This window comes from Talpa europaea (assembly GCF_964194135.1).
Source record: "Talpa europaea genome assembly, chromosome: 7".
Taxonomy (NCBI): Eukaryota; Metazoa; Chordata; class Mammalia; order Eulipotyphla; family Talpidae; genus Talpa; species Talpa europaea.
Window position 1 is genome coordinate 103,287,972 of NC_140074.1, and position 19,176 is coordinate 103,307,147.

A 19,176-nucleotide genomic window follows, 5' to 3' on the forward strand; every position below is an offset into this window, starting at 1 on the left:
GGGCAGCCTCGCAGCCCAGCACTCAACTGCTGCGCCACCAGGGGAGGCCCCTAAACTTTTTTTAAAGATTTATTTATTTATACAAGAACTGGGGTACAGCTTAGAGGTGTGGGAGGGTGAGAGAATTAACCAGAGACAGAGTGGGGAGCAGAACTGACAGACCGAAGACATGCTGAGGAGAGCAGTGGGTGAGATAGAAGAGGTCTGCGGTGCCATGTGGGAATCTCCCTGGCCAGCTGGGAATTGAACCTGTGCTGCAGAAGCTGCAGACAGCTTCACAGCACTGTGCTCAACCCTCTGAGCCACTAGGGAGGCCCAACAGATTTATTCTTAATAGGAAGTAGAAACAACCAAATGCCAATTGATAAATGATTGTAATAGATTGTAACTGTAAACTACAGTTATGGGCTAATGTGGATGGGCCTTGGAAACATTTCTAGTGGCAGAAGACAGACATAAAAGGTCATATTTCATTTGATTCCATTCCCATGAATAGAATATGGAATCTACAGAGGCTGAAAAAGAAGTAGTGGCTGCTTAAGGCTGGGGAGCAGGGGGAACTATGTGGCTTCCTTTTTGAAATATGAAAATATTAAAAAATGTATTGTGGCAGGTTCTAAATTCTATGAATATGACAAAATCCATAAAATTGTACACTGGGTAAATTCTATGCAATGTGAATGTCATAATAAGCTTAATAAAGGTTATATTTTTAAAATGGCTTAAGGCAAATACAACAAAATGTTGACATTGCAAACACCTAGGGGCTGGTGATGGATGCAGAAGTGATCAAGCAGTCTCCCTCAGATTTAGATGATCATCAGAAAGCTCCTCAGATCACACAACTCTCACAACACACACAGCCCCTGAGACGCCCATCGCCTGCTCATCTCGGGTCCTTCTCCAAGAAGCAAGAGTAAGAACAGCAGCCCAAGAGCATATTCCAACAAACTATTTATTTACAATTTACATCCAATGCCCCAAAGGTGCTTCTCATACCTCCCACCCACCCACATCCATACCCTCCCCCCAGGCCCTGCCCTCCCTCCCTTGCTGTCCCAGACACACCCACCCCCCACCCCCAGACCCCGCCCCATCCCTCCCCATCCCACCCTTCCGGTCCAAGGACAGTTAGTTAATAACTGAGATGAGGAGGAGTCCCTGAGGATCCTCCACTGGGGAGAGCAAGGACAAAGTCAGAGCCCCCACCCCTGGGGGGAAACATGAAGGGGCCTCCTGCTGCTCCCTACTGGCTGCAATGGCGCTTCCTCCTGTGCCCTGTGAAAAGAGGAGCACACCTTCTCTTCCAAGGAATTGAGGGGCCAAGCAGCTCCAGTGGCGAGGCTGGCCTCCCAGACACCCCCGGGTCAGCCCCTGGGAGGGGGCTCTTGTTGGCAGGAGCTGGGCCCACACACAGAGGGCGCTTCCTAGACTTGGCCCCACGAGGCCCAGCTGGATTGAGGCCCTGCCTCTGAGGACAGGGGAACTGGCTTGCCTGCTGACCACCAGAGCCAGTAGTGGAGGCAGGGCCAGGACTCTGGGGGAGTCCCCAGGGCAGCAGGCTGTGCTGAGAGGCCAGGAGGAAGGCCAGACTGGGGAGCTCCTCCTCATCCTCCTCACTGGACCCATCTGCTGGCACATGAATGCCCCTGACTGCAGAGGTCTGCCCCAGGACGCAGGAGTCTCCACTGCCCAATCTAGAGGAAGCACATTTCTGACTCTGTGGGGGACAGGCGGGGTGTCCAGCCCGAACTGGAGGGGGCTCTTGCTGTCCCGAGGAGAAGGCAGCGGTGCGAGGCCTGGACAGGCCAATGTCCACTTGGCTGGCTCTTGGAGGGGCCTTACAGTCAGGCTCCCTGGGGCGCCCGTCACCACTGGCCCTTGGCTGGGAGCCAGGTCCGTCAGACTTGGGGGACTTTGAGTCCACTTTGGGCGCACAGTGGCTTGGGGTGTTCAGCACGGCCCCTTCCTCCTTCAGAGCCAAGAGCCGCTTCTCGACCAGCTGGGAGAGAGAGGGCACAGTGACTGGGTCTGCAGAGCAGGACAGGACAGGCCCAGGGTGGGGTGCATGGCACTTGAGAGGAACGGGGGGTGACCCACTGACTCATCTCAGAGATGGCAGCAATGCCATGCTCTGCACCTTCTCCCCAGCTATGTGTCCTCCCCCAACTCCAGTTCCCACAGGCTCCTTCTCAGTCCTACCCTGTACCCCCCAAATGGGCAAGCCACTATCATGCCTCTCAGGCAGAGGAGGGATGCACAGAGTAACACAGGGCTCCTGTTCTGGGGTTCTCCCCTCCCTGGATGCAGAGGGTGCCCGGTCCCCTGGTTCCCCTAGAGTGCCTTGCCCCCTGCTCACCTGTGCCAGGGTCAGTCCTTCCTCCTGCTCCAGCTCCGCAGCGAGGGCTGACAGATCCAGCTCTGGCTCTGGGGAAAGCAGCTCTTGCAGGAAGCGGGGGTGAATGACCGCCTCCACCTGGGACAGAAGGAAGAGGGGCTGAGCGTGCTTCAGGGGCACCTGTGAGCACAACTGAGCTGGAGGAGTGGAGAGGAGAGACCCTTCCACCCTCGTGCACAAGGCAGGATGCTTCAGACCATCATGGCTGCAGGTACACACACGTACAAACACAGGCACACACACACCAGACACACACCTGGGCACATGGATGGACACAGGTAGACACAAGTGAGCATGTGAGTGCACACATGCATGCATTCACATGCACATGGACACACACACCAATTCCTGGGTCAAGAAGGAGTACACACGTAGGTACACATGTCTGCACATCAACACACGGGGACACGCGTGCACCCATTTGCACATAGAGAAACACCGATGCACACACATATGCACACACACACAGCCCACACTCACAATGCACACGTAAGCACACACAAGGAAGATGGAATCACGTGCACACACACACACGCAGGGTGACACATACCCACAGTGAATATGTACACCTCTGCACACTGACACAGACAGGCAGGTGAGGACCGAGGAAGAGAACTTAATTCCCAAGGCCTGGGGAGAACCCACATCTGGTCCTGGCAGAACCCTGGAAGCTTCCAGGACCCAGAGCTCTGGGGCAGCCCACCTTGGTGACAAAGTGTTGGTCGGAGCACAGCTTGTCAATGTAGCTCAGGAGCCCCGGGTCAGGGTAGTTTCCCTCCTCGTCTTCCTGCTGCTCCTTCTCCGCCTCAACGCATTCTCCCAGGGGTTCCCCCGAGAGGAGCCCCAGCAGAGCGTCCATGATGTCCACATACTCGTTCACGGCCTCAGGGGGGATCTCCTTGGGTGCCTTGGCCTCACGGGGCCGCAGGGGGCGGTGTGGCCGCTGGCGGGCGGCCTGGGCCCTGGCACCGGCCTTCCTGGGGCCACATGCTGAGGCAGGAAGCAAGAAGGAAGGGAGCATGAGGGCCTCATCCCCATCCCAGGGCACAGGGCGGGGCAACAGTAGCCCGCACAGCTACTGCTGGGTCAGGACACCGAAGCCCACACGCCACAGGGGGAGAAAGGGGAGGAGAGCATCCCGGAGGGTCGGTGGGAGGATGTGAGGCCACAGCTTCCAGGGGCTCCTCACGGTCCTCTTCCTGGGTGAATTTGTGATGGGCCTTGGGGCGGAAGGGGGAGAGTCCTGAAGCAGGGGAAGGGCCCTGGCACAAAGGGCAGCTGAGCCTGATGTCCAGGGACGGCTCTGGGTGAAAGAGCCAGTGCGCCCCGCAACCACCACCTGGCACTGAAGGGACCCCCATGGGACAGGACTTTCCTCAGCCGTGGCCTCTGGCCATGAGCTCCTGTGGGAACAGAGGTGCCATACCTGGCTGCTGAGCCAGCGGTGGGGGTGGGGGGCCCCGACTCTCAGGCTGGGGTGGAGCAGGAGTTGGTAGGTACCGCACCCCCATCGTGCTCTGTAAGTTCTGCATCTGCATCTCCTCCTCTGCTTCAAATTCCATGAACCTGGTGAGTGGGAGGCGCAGCCATGCTGAGAGGGCCCAGGCGGAGCCCACATGGGCCGAGGGGCAGCGGGAATGGGGAGGCTCTGCTGGCACCGTCACGGCCACTCACTGAGGAGACGGGGCCCGGGGGCTGGACAACAGGCCCTGCGCACCCCCAAGCAAAGGGCTACCCTACAGCCCCAGTTGTCGTGTCAAGGTTTGGGGGCCAGGGTCGGGGGTGAGTGTGGGGGCTGAGTGGGAGGAGGAGCCCAGCACACAGGGCAGGGAGAAGTTCGGGATGAAGGAAGAGCCCCGGGGCTGTGGGCCCCTCGCCCCGCAGCCTCGTCCTCCGTTGTCCCTGAGGAGCTCGACTCCAGCAGCCCCTGGTCTGCACCCAGCCTCGGCCTGTCGCCCCGACTCACTTGGCCGCCATCTCGTAGTAGATCATCCTGTCAAAGTTGCTCTTGGCTTGCCACTCCCGCACGGCTCTCCACAGGCCCTCCTCCAGCGTCATGGTGGGCTTCAGGCGGGACAGCGACCGAAGCACAGGGCTGCACGGAACGGGTTAGTCAGTGTCTGCAGCGCACCTCCAGCCCTGCCCCCGGCACACGCCTGCCCACCACTTCCCGCCTCTCCCCTTCCCTCCTCCTGACATGCAGGTCCAGCCCCAGGAGGCCCTTCTGCAGTAGTTGGCCTCTGGGACTCCCTGTGGGTCACTAAGTTCCTTTGGCTTATGAAGTGAGGTCTGTGTCCCACCAAGTGACATGTGAGGCATCTGAGCCCCCAGGAGAGGGTGCTGGACAGCGGGGCTATGGCAGGTGGCTAGGAGGAGGGGCCTTGAGGGGGGCTCCGCTTTGCCATTACTCTGCTTAGAGAAGACTGCAGAACGCCCTTTCTACCATGGGAGGACACGGTGGAAAGGTGACCACCTGCAAGGCAGTAAGAGCCCACCCAGGGCCAAATCTGTCAGCACCTGATCCCAGACTTGCCAGTGTCAGAGAAAACTGTCATTAAAGCCGCTGATCCTACCGGCCGGTTATAATAGCCAGAGCCCTCAGACACCGCACACAGTGGCTGGGAACAGGGTTCAAACAGCCTCGGAGCCCCTGAGTGTGAGGGGCAGGGCCAAACACAGGGCCCGGGCAGCTGGCCTACCCCGGGCTGCCTGTCCACGGAGAAGAGATTTGCTCAAGTACCCAAAGCCTTTGCTCCAGGAGGAGAGGCCGCTTCTCCAGGGCGTGCCCGCAGCCAGCAGCTGGATGCAGGGTAAGCCACTGCCCTCGGGCTGGGACTCCTCCAGGAGATGCACTGGGGACCCCAGGCCATGCTAACAGTCCTCGGGAGGTGACGTGTGCTCTGCAGCCTAAGAGGGCAGGATTGAAGCCGATGGGGTGGGAGAGGTGAGGCCTGGGTATGTGTAGGGTAAGTAAATGATATCAGGCTTTTCTGCCCTCCCGCCATTAGGATTGATGATGGAACCCTGTGGTCCCGAATGCAGCCTGATGGCGGGCACCTGGAGTAGGGTGTGGGCATGCATGGGGGGATTCACCTGGGCGCATACTGCTCTTTTAAGGGCGGTGTCCCGGGGACACCAGCAGAAGTGGAACCACGAGTAGAGCAGAGAAGCAGAGACCACCAGAGAACACTGGAGAGCCCAGAGTAAAGACTTTCTAGGGGCTGGGAAGCCTGCCAGCCTCCCGGCCCCCCAGCTCCCCTGCCTGCTGTGTACCTGGTAAATCCCAATAAAAGCCTGAAAAGCCACTGAGGGCTCCAGGACTCCTCCTTTACCCTGTCTGTCCGGGTCATAGAGAGCCTGCTCCCTGGCCCTTTCTGCCCCTTACAGTATGGAAAGCCCACGTCCCAGCTACAGTTGTGACTGCTCATAACAGATCAGGCTCAACTGGAAGCTCACGTCACTTCTCTTCTAGAGTTGGGGCGTCAGCTGGGGGAGCTCTTTGTTCAAGATGAACCTTCCATCATAACCACTGCTATCATTTCAAGAGCGGGCCTCAGGCCAGACATCTGCTGACTCAAAGATTAGCCCCAAGGGTCCCTGTGCACAAGCCCTGGGCAGTCCCTGTGCTGACTCACATGAGGAAGCAGGAGAGGGCTTCCGTGTCTGGACTCTGAGGAAGGTGCATCCGGGCCAGGGCCTTGAAGCGCTGCCACCGCCGGAAGTTCTCGTAAACGCTCTTGGCGTTGCAGGAGTCATCAGCTGAGACATTGCTCTGGGTGGCGGCTGGCCCAGCCTCCCTGGAAGCCCCTTGTGGCTCCGGCCCAGTGTTCACTGGGAGCATGATGGGGGCCAGCTGGGCAGCGGGTGGTGGAGCGTGAGGAGGCAGGCCTAGGGCCCAGCCTCCATTGCCAGCCTGCGTGCCCACAACAACTGGGCTGGGCACAATGGTCTCAGCTGTAGAGGCTGCCACGAATAGGGGAGCAGGATAGCCAGCTGCCCCACAGAGGGCCCCTGGAGCACTCCAGGTGACGGGGGCTGATGAAACGACAAAGGTCTGAGTCTGGGGGGGCACCGCCGGCCCCGCCTCGGACCTGACTTGCAGAAGAACATTGCAAGCCCCTGCCTCCTGGGGGCCAGGGCCAGGCGCTCCCACCACCAAAGGTGGCCTGGGGAAAGCTGACATCACCAGAGGGTTGGCAGGAGGGAAGACTGGGGTCATGAATGGGGGTGGGGGTGGCTCCCAAGGTGTCAGGTGAGGGAGGCCTGGAGTGGCAAGGGGCAGGGGATTGAAAGGAAGCATGGAGGGGCCAGGGTTGATGGTCAAGTCCAGTCCCAGCATTGGAGACGCTGTGGAGAAAAGGAGAGGGGTGATGCAGGAGCAGCCCTGGCAGGCAACATGATGCTACCTTTTTCCTGCAGGCCTGAGGCACTAGCGATGAACAAGGCCACTGAGCAGGAAAACATGCAGTGTGCACGTGTCCTCAAGTGTACATGGTCTGTGTCAGCCTGAATTAGTCGCCCGGGGACTTGCTCCCTGTTCACCAACACATGACCCCTGCATGCTGAGAAACAGCCTCCCTACATCCCTGCTCTGGCCTGCACCCCATGCCTGACTGCAGTGTCTTATCTGAGCATATCTATTTGCGGGAAGCAGCCCCTTGTGGGTCACTAACTGATAGGGTCATATTATAGCTACAGAAAAGCCTCTTTCTGGGCTTTTCACCACCCCCCACTTAAAAGAAGTCAGCCTGCACACACTTGCCAGGGCATCATCTGTCCCTTTGCGTGAAGCAGTGATGGACAATATCCCCACCAACAGGAAACAAGGGCTGTGGGCCACAATCAGGGTCTGGACAAAGGAAGGAAGTCAGAAGTAGTTTGCACAAAGGAGAACGACCCAGAGCAACTCGGGAGTCAGGCCCTATTGGTTGCAGTCAACTGGCTGCCTCAGCCCCATTGAATCCCGGACAACAGCACCAGGACTGAAAGGGAAGTGCATTTGGGATCCAAAGAGCACAGCCCTGGCCCTGGCAGCTGCAGTGAACTCAGCCTGGCTCTGGAGAGGACATTTCATCGCCACCTTAGTCCCACAAAACTCACTGACAGTTTCCAAGCTTCACCCCACCCTTCCCATTACCCACTTGCGATCCACTTCACCACATTTCAAAGTCCTTAGGAAAATAAGGTGGGCCATTCCAGGGATCCGAGTAATCAACACGGGGCTCAGCTTGCCCCCTTGACCTTCTCTGTGCCCCAGAAGAAGTCCCACGACTGCCCATGAACATGCGACAAAGTGGCTTGTCCCCCTCAGAAAGCACCAGTGTGCCTACTGCCTTCCTTTCTCCACACCCAGGGTGTTCTCCTGAGTCACCTGGGCCCAGGGACTCTCCACCTCCCGCTACTCCATCCAAACTACACGTCCCCAGCAGCAGAGTCACATCTGCATCTCAAGAATTGGAAGGGTGGTTGAGCCTCTGAACTCCCCCCTCCTCCAAACCCACAGACTGACCTCCAGAAGCCATCTCCACGGGCTTGGGTGCAGACCACAGCGGCCTGGCAGCCTCCACAATGACCTATGTCAGGTGCAACACGCAGAGACTGAGCTGGTTTCAACAGATGCTAAGTTGAAGTGGGACAAGTTTGAATTTAAACCTGGTTAGAATGTTGGAGTCAAGACATTCCGCAGTGGGGGAGGGGCCTGACCAGGTGGGCCTGGGAGGGGTGAGGTCTTGGGGGAACATTCCATGGAGGGCTCTGGCAGGAAGACAGAACCAGAACTCTTTTTGAAAGTATTCAGTGGCAATACTGTTGGCATGGGGTGACCTTTAGGAAATGGAGGCACCGTTTTTTCACATTCCCAGCATAAGGTTTTACTCGTTGTTTCTTTACTTCAGTTCTTTATCCAGCAATATAGCTTTGTGTCCCCCAAACTGTTAGAGGGAAAAGGATGTCCTAAAGCTAATTCCATACAGGCTTTGTGGACTCCACCCCACCCCAGGCCAAAGCCAAAAGACACTGGGAACTCCAAATCCCATCACCACCAAAGGGAAGGTGGCTGGGACCTGAGGGTGGGGTTAAGCAGCCAGGTTTGGTATAAAACCAGACACGTGGGCTTTGGGGGATTCCCCTTTTTGGCCCCCCGCCAGCTCGCAGTGCACGCCACCAGCTCTGAGAGTGCCTTTGGGTTCCCAGGTCGGCGGATCGGGTATTTCCCTATTTTCTCCCTGAGTTGTACATTTCCTCAATTCCTTTTCCCTTGTAAATAAACCTTTTATTACCCTTTTGTGTGTGCCTGTAGTGGAGTATTCATAAGTCCTTTTTAAGCGCGCGGGTGAGGACACACAGCCAGGCAACCTGTTTTATATTGGGGCTGCTCCGTGACAAAACCACTCTGCTTACACCTGCAATAGCTATTCCCTATTTATCTGAGATTTACACTGGACTGGGTTGCAGTATTTTGTCTGGCAGCTCTACCAAGAAAATATAACATATTGAACTAAACAATTAATTACTCACCCTTGTAAGAAAGAGAAACTGGAGTAAAGTCATACAAGTGTGTATCTTGGGTCAACCACCGGTTTTGTAACAATTGGACTGACACACACACAAACCTGTATCTTTGGGCATTACAGACTTTTTGGAGTCATCATGCAGCAAAGTTCTGGGCTTACTGTGGTAGGAGTAGAAACAAGGCAGAAAATCTCCTTCTCTAAATTCAAATGACCTAACACCTTAGAGCCTTGGTTGTCCAAGTGTTAAAGTTTCCTAACCATGGATGTGCTCCCTAGAGAAACAAGGATTCTCACCACCAATGTCCAAGTCCCAATGCACGACCCTCCTCCCTCTTACCTTCTCATGACCATCTGAGCCTGGAAATCCTCATTGGCTGCCCAATTTCCAGTCTTCATCTCAGCACATTTCTCTTTCGAATCCAGCCTCATCATCACACAAAGTCTCACCTGCATGAATTCCTCATAGCTCCTTGTAAACAGATATGCGTGGCTCTTCTTTTCATAATTGGAGTTAATGTCAGTTTGTCAGTGTGAAATGATAGGAAATAACATTCATGTTCTTTGTAGCAAAAAGAGAGGAATTGGTAGGAAATTCCTCAAGGGCATGCGGATGACTATGCAGGGACCTGCTAGCAAACCTTAGCAGACAAGCTTCTTTGCCTTCTGCAGCAGGAGTAGAGTTCTCACTGATGGTTCAGAGTTGGGAAGGAAAGAGAGGTTTAGAAGGACTCTTCGAATCTGTGAATATTCACTGATAAAGTCTTATGTTTGTGCTTAAGTTTTTCTTATCCTTTGGGAAGAAATGACAATTTGAATCATAAGGACAAATTGTATGAAAATTAAACAGTAGCTGAATTGAAGTAAATTGGCGGTAAATTGGAGGTAAGGTCCAAACTACTTCCCATTTTGCCCAGGTTTTGCAAGAAAGTAATAGCTGAATCTGCACAATTTCCACGTGATTTCTATATTTTCCCTGAACTCTCAAAGTGCAAGTTCCAGTGACTATTTGCACTGAGTAGTTCCAGAGTGCTTGACTGTCCCTCTGAACGCTCTGACCTCCACAGTGACTTCCTATAGGGACGTCTGCTTTCTCTGTAGCATGGAAGTGTTTTCAAGTACATGTCTGTTTTGAATATCTCTGCAGTTACTTTGTGCAGACAGTACCTTGAGGTGAGAGCTATACAAGGAAAATCATGGTGAACTTTACTGCCAAAATCTACTGTTTTGAACTGAATAATCAACTGCAGAGGTTTCATGATGGGGAAACTTTAGAAACCTTAGTAACTTCAACAAATAAGTTCTTATGGAAGGGTAGTGAGTCCAAATACTACGCACAAGCTTTCCAGAAAGGATGGCTTCCTTGTTTGACCCTCCATTTGTCATGTCAGGTGGTCAGTTATTTCCAAGGTTCTAATAGTTTTCATATAAGATTGGAATGACTCCCTTCAGAGTAATTGAGATTAAAAATTGCATGGTGGGAAAATTGGTCGCAGATGCAATTCTTTTGCATTACATCTAAATCCACACCCTAGAAGGAGAGATAATTAAATTAGCCTAAAAGTAATTTGGGTTGTGCAGCCAATGAAGGGAGCAGGTAAAAGTCTTTCACATTATGATCGCTGGCCATGCCTGCAGAAAGCCTCTGTGCAGGCATTGACTGCTGGAGAAAATCTCTCTGGACATGGATCACATGCCTCAGAAGACCATGTCCAATCACAGAATGGCAAGATAGCGTGTTTGTGTCTTGTGGAGTTTGCAGTCTGGGCACCTGGAAGTACTTGGTGGTGTTAGATGTCAGGAGTCTTCAGAGCAATCCTGTGGAATGAGAAATGAAACTAAACTTGCATTGGCCTAAGATACAGAGAGGATGCAACGATTGTTGAGTTTGTTGGAAGCATCACAAACTCAAGTCCTAAAATGATTCTGCTATGATATTCTTCCCTAAATTGCAAAAGAAGGAGGGCTGGGGGCTGAAATTGTGCCCATATTCCATGCCACGTCAACTGAAATTGGCCCTGACTGTCAAGTCTTGGTTCAATTTATAATTAAAAACCCTATATAGGAAAGAACTATGAATCAACAACTATGGAAAAAGTCCAAGCATTCAATAAATGCAGTCAGAACGATAGTCTATTGCACTAACTGCGTTTCGAAAAGCTCTGGAAATGCACTCAGGGCAACGCACCTCTTAGATTCTTTGCCAGGTCTACCATTCTCTGCCAGAACTGTTCTTTAATGGAAACTTCAGAATTGGCCGGGAAAAGCACACGCCGTTTTGAAAGGCATGACCAAGAATCCAGGAAATGCACTGCAAAAAGGTTTGCACGCATCTGCCCCAATTTGTGCTTCAGGGTAAAGCTCTGCAAAACCATTCCCCAGGTGTCACATGAGCGCGTGAAGTGCACGCTTGTCATTAAAATCGCGAGTGCTGCTTCCACTCGCGCTGGCTCTAAGGAGCACGGACAGCAGGAAAGTTCTGGGGGGAACTGGCGCTGGCACCTGCGGAGCTGCCACGACGCCCCGGGGCGCCCTGGCTTTCCTCCCCTGCAAGGGCACCTGGGACTGTTCCCCGCCTGCCCCGCGCCGCAAGCACGTGCCCGCCCGCGGGGGGCGGAGCTGTGGAACCCGAAACGTCATCACCCAACGGCTCCCAGCGTCCGTTGCGGCTGTTTAGTGCGTAAGACGCGCATGCGCGCTACCGGGGGCGCGACCACAACGGCCCTTCTTTGGGGGCGTTGGCAAGATGGCCGCCTCGTCGGTTGTGTCAATGTGGAGGTAATGGGCGCGCGGAGTGTCTGGCTCTTCAGGTGTGCCGCTCTGTGCCTGTTGTTCATGTGCCAGGTTTCTTCACTCCGTGTCTTTGTAGGAGACTCTATCCAGTATATGTGTGCCTCTCTCTAGCTCACTCTGGGGTGTCGGCACCCCTGATCTGAATCCACTGTACCCCATATCCAAGGGCGAGTCAAGGACGCTGGCTCCAACGGGTTAACGGATGCCGGGGTGAAACCAGGCCGTGGTGTGTGTGTGTGTGTGCTCTCTGTGTAATGCAAAGCCAGAGGGAAATTGTTCCAAATTTGAAATGATCTCTCCAAATAGAGGCTCACGTCGTTTGTAGAATGAGTGAGGCCTGACATATATCGTCACAGCTGCACTCCTTAGTAACAAAATTATCCACCCACCCTTTTTTGTTTTTGTCAATGAGGCAGCGACTTTGCTAAATCTCATCATCATCAAGCGTTAATCATACGCTGGTGTTTCCAAGTCATGATGGAATTCATGAATTCATAGAATTCGTAGTTTGGTGCAGATCCAAGAGCAGCCAAAATCAATAAGAGCATTAGTTAAGAATCAGTTGTGTAGATGGAATTTACAATGGATATAAAAGAATATTTTATACTTTTAATACTATGTAAATTATGCACCACATGTTCATTATAATGTTAATTTTTTTTTTCTGTATGTATGTGTAGGTAGAAAGATACAGGACATACCTCTCTAGAGTAAGGTGCTTCAGGTGGTTAAGCCTTAGCCAAACACCACTGTATGTGTGTTTTTGACTTAAGATGGCTTGTGATTCCAAGAGAGTGAAGGTGTGGTGTCAGTGTGTTTAGTATTGTGTGTATGTGCTGTTATGGCTTAGTGTGTTCATTTTTTAACACGGTGTGTTTGTAAGGATATGCATATATGGTGGGTACCATCAAATCTAGACCTGTGTTGTCAGTACAGTAACCACTAGTTACTTGTGGCTACTTAAATTTAAATTCAATTGAAGTCAGGGCCTCCCTGGTGGTGCAAGGGGTTAAGACACAACCTAAGACACAACCTGCAGAGGCTATTTGCAGTCTCTGCAGCATGAGTTCGATCCCTGGCCAGGGAGCAACTCACATGGTGCCGCAGACTCGCGGTCTTCTCCCCTCAGCAGTGTACTTCGGTCAGTCTACCTGTTCTGTTCCTCACTGTCCCTGGTGAATCCTGTACCCCACCTCTTGTATGCATAAATAAATATTTTTTTAAAAAAATTCAATTAAAGTCAAACATTTTATAAATCGTCTTCTCAGTCACACTAGGCTCATTTTTATTGCTCTTTATCATATTGGCCAGTGGCCACTCATTGGGCAGGACAGATACAGAACATTTTCATGATTACAGAAATTTTACTGCATACTCCTGCCTGCCCTAGAGTGTATATTCATCTTCCTGCATGTTTGTATGTGTCCTGGTTCATGAATTTATGTATGGGTAAGTCCCTTCATATGCTTCATGAATTCATTTTTTATTCTTGTTCAGCCTGCTTTGTTTGTGTATCTGCTTCTGTGAGTCTTTTTTTATATGTTTCTGTGTGTACCCAGGAGTGCCTTTATGAATCCATGTGTATGTTCCTGGCTGTGCAACATACCCTTTCCCCCTGCCCCAGTGTTGGCATTTTGTTTAAAAAACAGCAACAACAAAACACTCCCCAGTTACCACATTTTCTTCCTTATCACATAGAAGAGGGAGTCTTTGTAGCTGGATTCACCATCACCCTCCCCAACCAACACAACCTGTAATTTAAACTTTTAGCCAAACCCTGTTTAGTTGTTTATACTTTCACTGAATTGTTGTAAATGTGGAAATGTTGATCTTCGGTATGGTTTCAGATCTTGAAGAGATCTTTGAGATGATATATTCTATAATTAAATGTGAATTGTTCAACTGTGCAATACTCCTATGATGATCCTTCTTGCATGTCTCTAGTGATAAATATTAGTGGACACATGGAAGTTGGGAAAATTCCTCATTATTCTGAGCTGTAAACTGTCATTTTTGCCTGCTATCCTAGGTTCTTCTGTCATTGTACACACAGTCTTTCCCCCTGGCACCCTGTGAATTATTTGAAGGCATTATCTTGACTTGTCCAAATCTTCTTTATCCAAAAGTTCATTTCTTGCCAATTAGATTATCTCTTCTAGGATGACCTGTTTGCTAAGATCCTTTGGGCCTCAGTCCCAAAGTTGTGTAGACCAGAGCCAGACTTTCTCAGGGTATGGCGTGATTGGGCTCTTAGTAATTGCAATCAGTAACAGTTAGAGATACTATGAACAAATTTTGCTAAATCTTTGAAAAGTTTCCAAAGGCCATAAAATATAAAATTAGTTCAAAGCTTAAAATTAATAAAATTCTCCTTCTAAAAGAAAACTGTACCTTTCTATCTATCTGGAACATTCCATGTTGCTCAGGTTTTCTGCTTTATTAAGGAGAATAAGGAGAATTACACATGCATATGCTTTTCATAAGGTAAAGAGAATAAAAAACAAAAACAAAACAAGGCTTAGGTGAAAGTTATAGCTAAAACCCAAAGATGGCTTCATAAAACCTGCCGTCTGCCCCGTTCAGAAAGAATTTTGAGGCCAGGAATAAGGGGCTCAATCTATGTTGGGGAGAGTCACAAAGTCCAGGTCTCTAAGACATCTTTAGAGACTCAATAGACATCTGTTCTATTGAGTTATCCTTCACAAGAATTCATACTGATTCATAGAAGCTTGTGTCATTCTGATTCATAGAATTATAAAATGTCAATTTATAGTATCACATATTCATACTGATTCACAGAAGCATAATGTTATACTGAATCTCCAACTCCAGTGTAGCACCACAAAGTATGTTATAGCCTTACTCCTGGATTTGTAGTTTCTTTATCCAACTTTATCCAAGAAAGAACTTGGTTCTCATCACCCATAATATATTTACTTCATCCTCAATACTAGAATACACATTAAAAAGTGTGGGATACTACCTGCAATCCTTTTTGACTTACACTATTTTTGAGCACCTGAAAAATTAATATATTTCTAATGTAAGAATAATTATAAGATGCACTCAAAGAACTGTCCCTCTTCCTGTTCTTTCTACCCTATTCCCATTTCCTCACCCCTGCCCTTTACCCCTTCCCATCCCTATCATTTTATTAATTTTTAGTTTATATTTTCTGTGATGTTTTGTGCACATGAATAGGCAGATGTGTATTTTTTTCTGTTTTCCTATCCTTTATTGTGTGAAAAGTAGGTACTTCATGAAGTTCTTTATATCTAGTCCAATGCCTAGATGAGCCACAGAAATCTTAAATATTTTAGCAACTTTAAGAGAATGAAGAATAGTTACTAGAATTAAACTGAACTGTTGAACATACTATTTTTCCTCTATCCATAAACATTCTGTTCCTTATAAATACGTAAAAACACTTACCATTTATCCTAAATGTAAGCACAAAATGGCAGTGGGTATCCTGATTGCCATTCTGTGCTTTCAAAACACTAGTCTCTATTTCTAAACTAAGAATGTATACAAACTTAAAAACTTCTTCTCATAAATAAACATAAAATTTTAGGCTACATGGGTCTCTGACAGTACTCAGCTCTAAGATTCTGTGAGTCCTTGTTCCCATGGTACCTTCATTCTAATATTCCAAGCTTCAGGAGAATCATTTCACTGAGACATTTACAGGCAACATTACTGACTGGCCTTGAACCTGCTACCAAGGTTTGAGCATGGTTGGAATGGAATATACAATGAAGAACACCTTACAAATAGGGGACTCCATATACATACGGAGGGTCCTTGTGAACAACATGGGAGAAGAGAAGAGGACCAGGCTCCACATTAAAAAACTAGAGCAGACTTTAAATTACAGGCTCAGGGAGATCGATAAAGAAAAAGCAGCCCTGAGGAAGTTCTTGACAAAGCTTTCCAAGACAACTGGCTATTTTCCTCGACTGCCCTTCTGGTGACCAGTACCACTGTAGGTGAGGAGTTCATGGAAAGAGTCAACACAAAATACATGGGAGTCTCCTGTTACCTGTATGTGACTCAAGAAAGCAGTGAAAGAAACCACGAGGACAAGTTAAAAAAATGACTATACAACTGAACATACAAATAGCATGTCTGTAAGACAAACAACAGATGCCTCCTACACGAACGGAATAGTCATTTTTTCCAGATGATCCCATTCTTTATGACTTGAATGGTAATATGCAGTGCACACATTTTTTCTGCTCAGACTTTCCTTCAGACAAGAATAAATCTTAGCTATTGTAAAGATCTTTCTGATAATGATCATGGAATACATATATTTGCCTAATCCTGTTCTTATTGCTATATTTTTTAATAGCTTAAATAAAAGTTGAGGGTAAAATTAGGATGAAAATTATATAAGAAAAGCATAGAATCTTTTTTAATTTAAATATTTTATATAATTCTTACATCTTTTTTCATCTTTGCACAATGTATGCATTTTCATTTTTGTTATATTTCCCCATACAATTGCACCCCCCCCCTTATTTTGACTCTAGTCCTTCCTTTCCCTGCCCCTCCCTACCCGCCCCCGCAGTGTGTCTCTGGTTTATAGTTGCTTGTTGATTTTGATTTTTACTTTACATTGATTAGTCTTTTTCCTGGTCTCTTATTTAGGTTCTAAATTCCTGCTATGAGTGAGACCATCCAGTATTTTTCTTTTTCTTTCTGACTCATTTCGCTGAGCATGATTCCTTCCTGTTCCATCCATGTTGCTGCAAACTGCATGTGTTTATCTTTTTTGATTGCTGAGTAATATTCCATTGTGTATATGGACCACATCTTCTTGATCCAGTCATCTATTTTTGGCATTTGGGTTGCTTCCATAGCTTAGCTATTGTAAATAGTGCTGCTATAAACATAGGGATGCAGGTGCCCTTTGGAATTACTGTTTCTGTGTCCTTTGGGTAAATACCTAAGAGTGGAATTGCTGGATCATATGGAAGCTCTATGTTTAGTAGTTCAAGAAATCTCCACACAGCTCTCCATAGTGGTTGGACCAGTTTGCACTGCCACCAACAGTGCAGGAGATTCCTTTTTCTCTACAACCTCGCCAACATTTGTTGTTGGTAGTTTTTTTAATATGTGCCATTCTCACTAGTGTGAGATGGTATCTCATTGTAGTTTTGATTTGCATTTCCCTGATTACAAGTGATGTTGAACATTTTTTCATATGCCTGTTGGCCATTTGCATTTCTTCATCAAAGAAGTTTCTTTTTAGCTCTTCTGCCCATTTTTTGACTGGATTATTTTCTTTGTTTTTGTTGAGTCTCATCAGCTCTTTGTAGATTTTTGTGATCAGTCCTTTATCATTAGTGTTGTGTGCAAAACTATTCTCCCAGTCAGTGGGGTTTCTCTTTGTTTTGGTTATTGTCTCTTTTGCTGTGCAGAAGCTCTTTAATTTGATGTAGTCCCAGCTGTTGATCTTAAAGCATAGAATCTTGATGCTAAAAAATACATGATTCAAATCCAGGTTTTGCCATGTATTAACAGGTGTGATGCTGAACTTAGAAACTTTTTTCTTTTATTCAAGATGGAGATTAAACACGTGTATTAAAGGATTGCTTTAAGGATTGAATAATGTATGCACAGGCATCTCCAAAATGGTAATAGTATTACAATTGATTTTCTTTTAATTATTATTTTCATTATGTAATGAAACCCAGATTCTTTTTTTTTTTTAGCATTTATTCTTTTTTTTTTTAATGTATGTTAGGCATTTATTTATTTATTTATTTAAATAATAAATTTTATTTTTATATTCCTCATACAATTGCAACCCCCCCATTCTGACCCCAATCCCTCCCCTCCCGCCCCCCACCCCCCAAAAAGTGTCTCTGGTTCATAGTTTTTTGTTGATTTTGATTTTCACTTTCTTATAGTTATTCATTTTCCTGGTCCCTTATTTAAGTTTTCTAGATTCCTGCTATGAGTGAGACCATCTGGTATTTTTCTTTTTCTTTTTGGCTTATTTCACTGAGCATGATCCCTTCCAGTGCCATCCATGTTGCTGCAAATTGCATGTGTTTATCTTTTTTGAATGCTGAGTAATATTCCATGGTGTATATGTACCACATCTTCTTGATCCAGTCATCTATTTTTGGGCATTTGGGCTGTTTCCAAAGCTTAGCTATTGTAAATAGTGCTGCTATAAACATAGGGGTGCAGGTGTTCTTTGGAATTGATGTTTCTGTGTCCTTTGGGTAAATACCTAGGAGTGGAATTGCTGGATCATATGGAAGCTCTATGTTTAGTAGGTCCAGAAATCTCCACACAGCTCTCCATAGTGGATGGACCAGTTTGCACTCCCACCAACAGTGCAGAAGAGTTCCTTTTTCTCCACACCCTCGCCAACATTTGTTGTTGCTAGTTTTTTTAATATGTGCCATTCTCACTGGTGTGAGATGGTATCTCATTGTAGTTTTGATTTGCATTTCCCTGATTGCAAGTGATGTTGAACATTTTTTCATATGCCTGTTGGCCATTTGCATTTCTTCATCAAAGAAGTTTCTTTTTAGCTCTTCTGCCCATTTTTTGACTGGATTATTTTCTTTGTTGTTGTTGAGTCTCATCAGCTCTTTGTAGATTTTTGTGATCAGTCCTTTATCATTAGTGTTGTGTGCAAAACTATTCTCCCAGTCGGTGGGGTTTCTCTTTGTTTTTTTTATTCTCTCTTTTGCTGTGCAGAAGCTCTTTAATTTGATGTAGTCCCAGCTGTTTATCTTTGCCTTCACTATCACTGCTTTGGGTGATGTGTCTGTAAAGATGTCTTTGATGTGAATATCACGTAGTGTTTCGCCTATATTTCCTTCTATGTATTTTATGGTTTCAGGTCTTATGTCTAGTTCTTTAATCCATTTTGAGTTGATTTTTGTGTATGGTGTGAGGTAGTGGTCAAGCTTCATTCTTTTGCATGTAGCGACCCAGTTTTTCCAGCACCATTTATTGAACAAACTTTCTTTGCTCCAATGCATAGTCTTTGCTCCTTTGTCAAATATTAGTTGACCATAAATCTGTGGGTTTATTTCTGGACTTTCTATTCGATTCCATTGGTCTGTATGTCTGTTCTTGTTCCAATACCATGCAGTTTTGATGATTATGGCTTTGTAGTATAGTTTGAAGTCTGGGAGTGTGATGCCTCCATTCCCTTCTTTTTTTTTCAGGAGAGCTTTGGCTATTCGGGGTTTTTTTTGTGATTCCATATGAATTTCATCAATAATTGTTCTATTTCTTTGAAGAATGACATTGAAATTTTGATTGGAATAGCATTGAATCTGTATATTGCTTTTGGTAGGATGGCCATTTTAATAATGTTTATTCTCCCAATCCATGAGCAGGGGATGTCTTTCCATTTCTTTGTGTCTTCTTCTATTTCTTTTAACAGTGTTTATAGTTTTCTTTGTATAGGTCCTTTACCTGTTTTGTTAGATTTATTCCCAA

The 19,176-nt window shown here is 47.8% G+C and overlaps 1 protein-coding gene across 1 annotated transcript; it reads right to left on the minus strand.

Annotated features, from left to right (window-relative positions):
• Positions 1-1,131: 1,131 nt before the first annotated feature.
• On the minus strand, positions 1,132-7,920 carry LOC311173852 (NUT family member 2G-like; the record flags this gene model as incomplete). Its single annotated transcript, XM_084237941.1, has 9 exons — positions 1,132-1,175; positions 1,846-2,002; positions 2,360-2,476; positions 3,102-3,388; positions 3,588-3,641; positions 3,825-3,964; positions 4,365-4,493; positions 6,034-6,745; positions 7,908-7,920. 9 exons carry the CDS (start codon positions 7,918-7,920, stop codon positions 1,132-1,134), a joined length of 1,653 nt encoding a protein of 550 aa, XP_084094067.1.
• Positions 7,921-19,176: the final 11,256 nt, after the last annotated feature.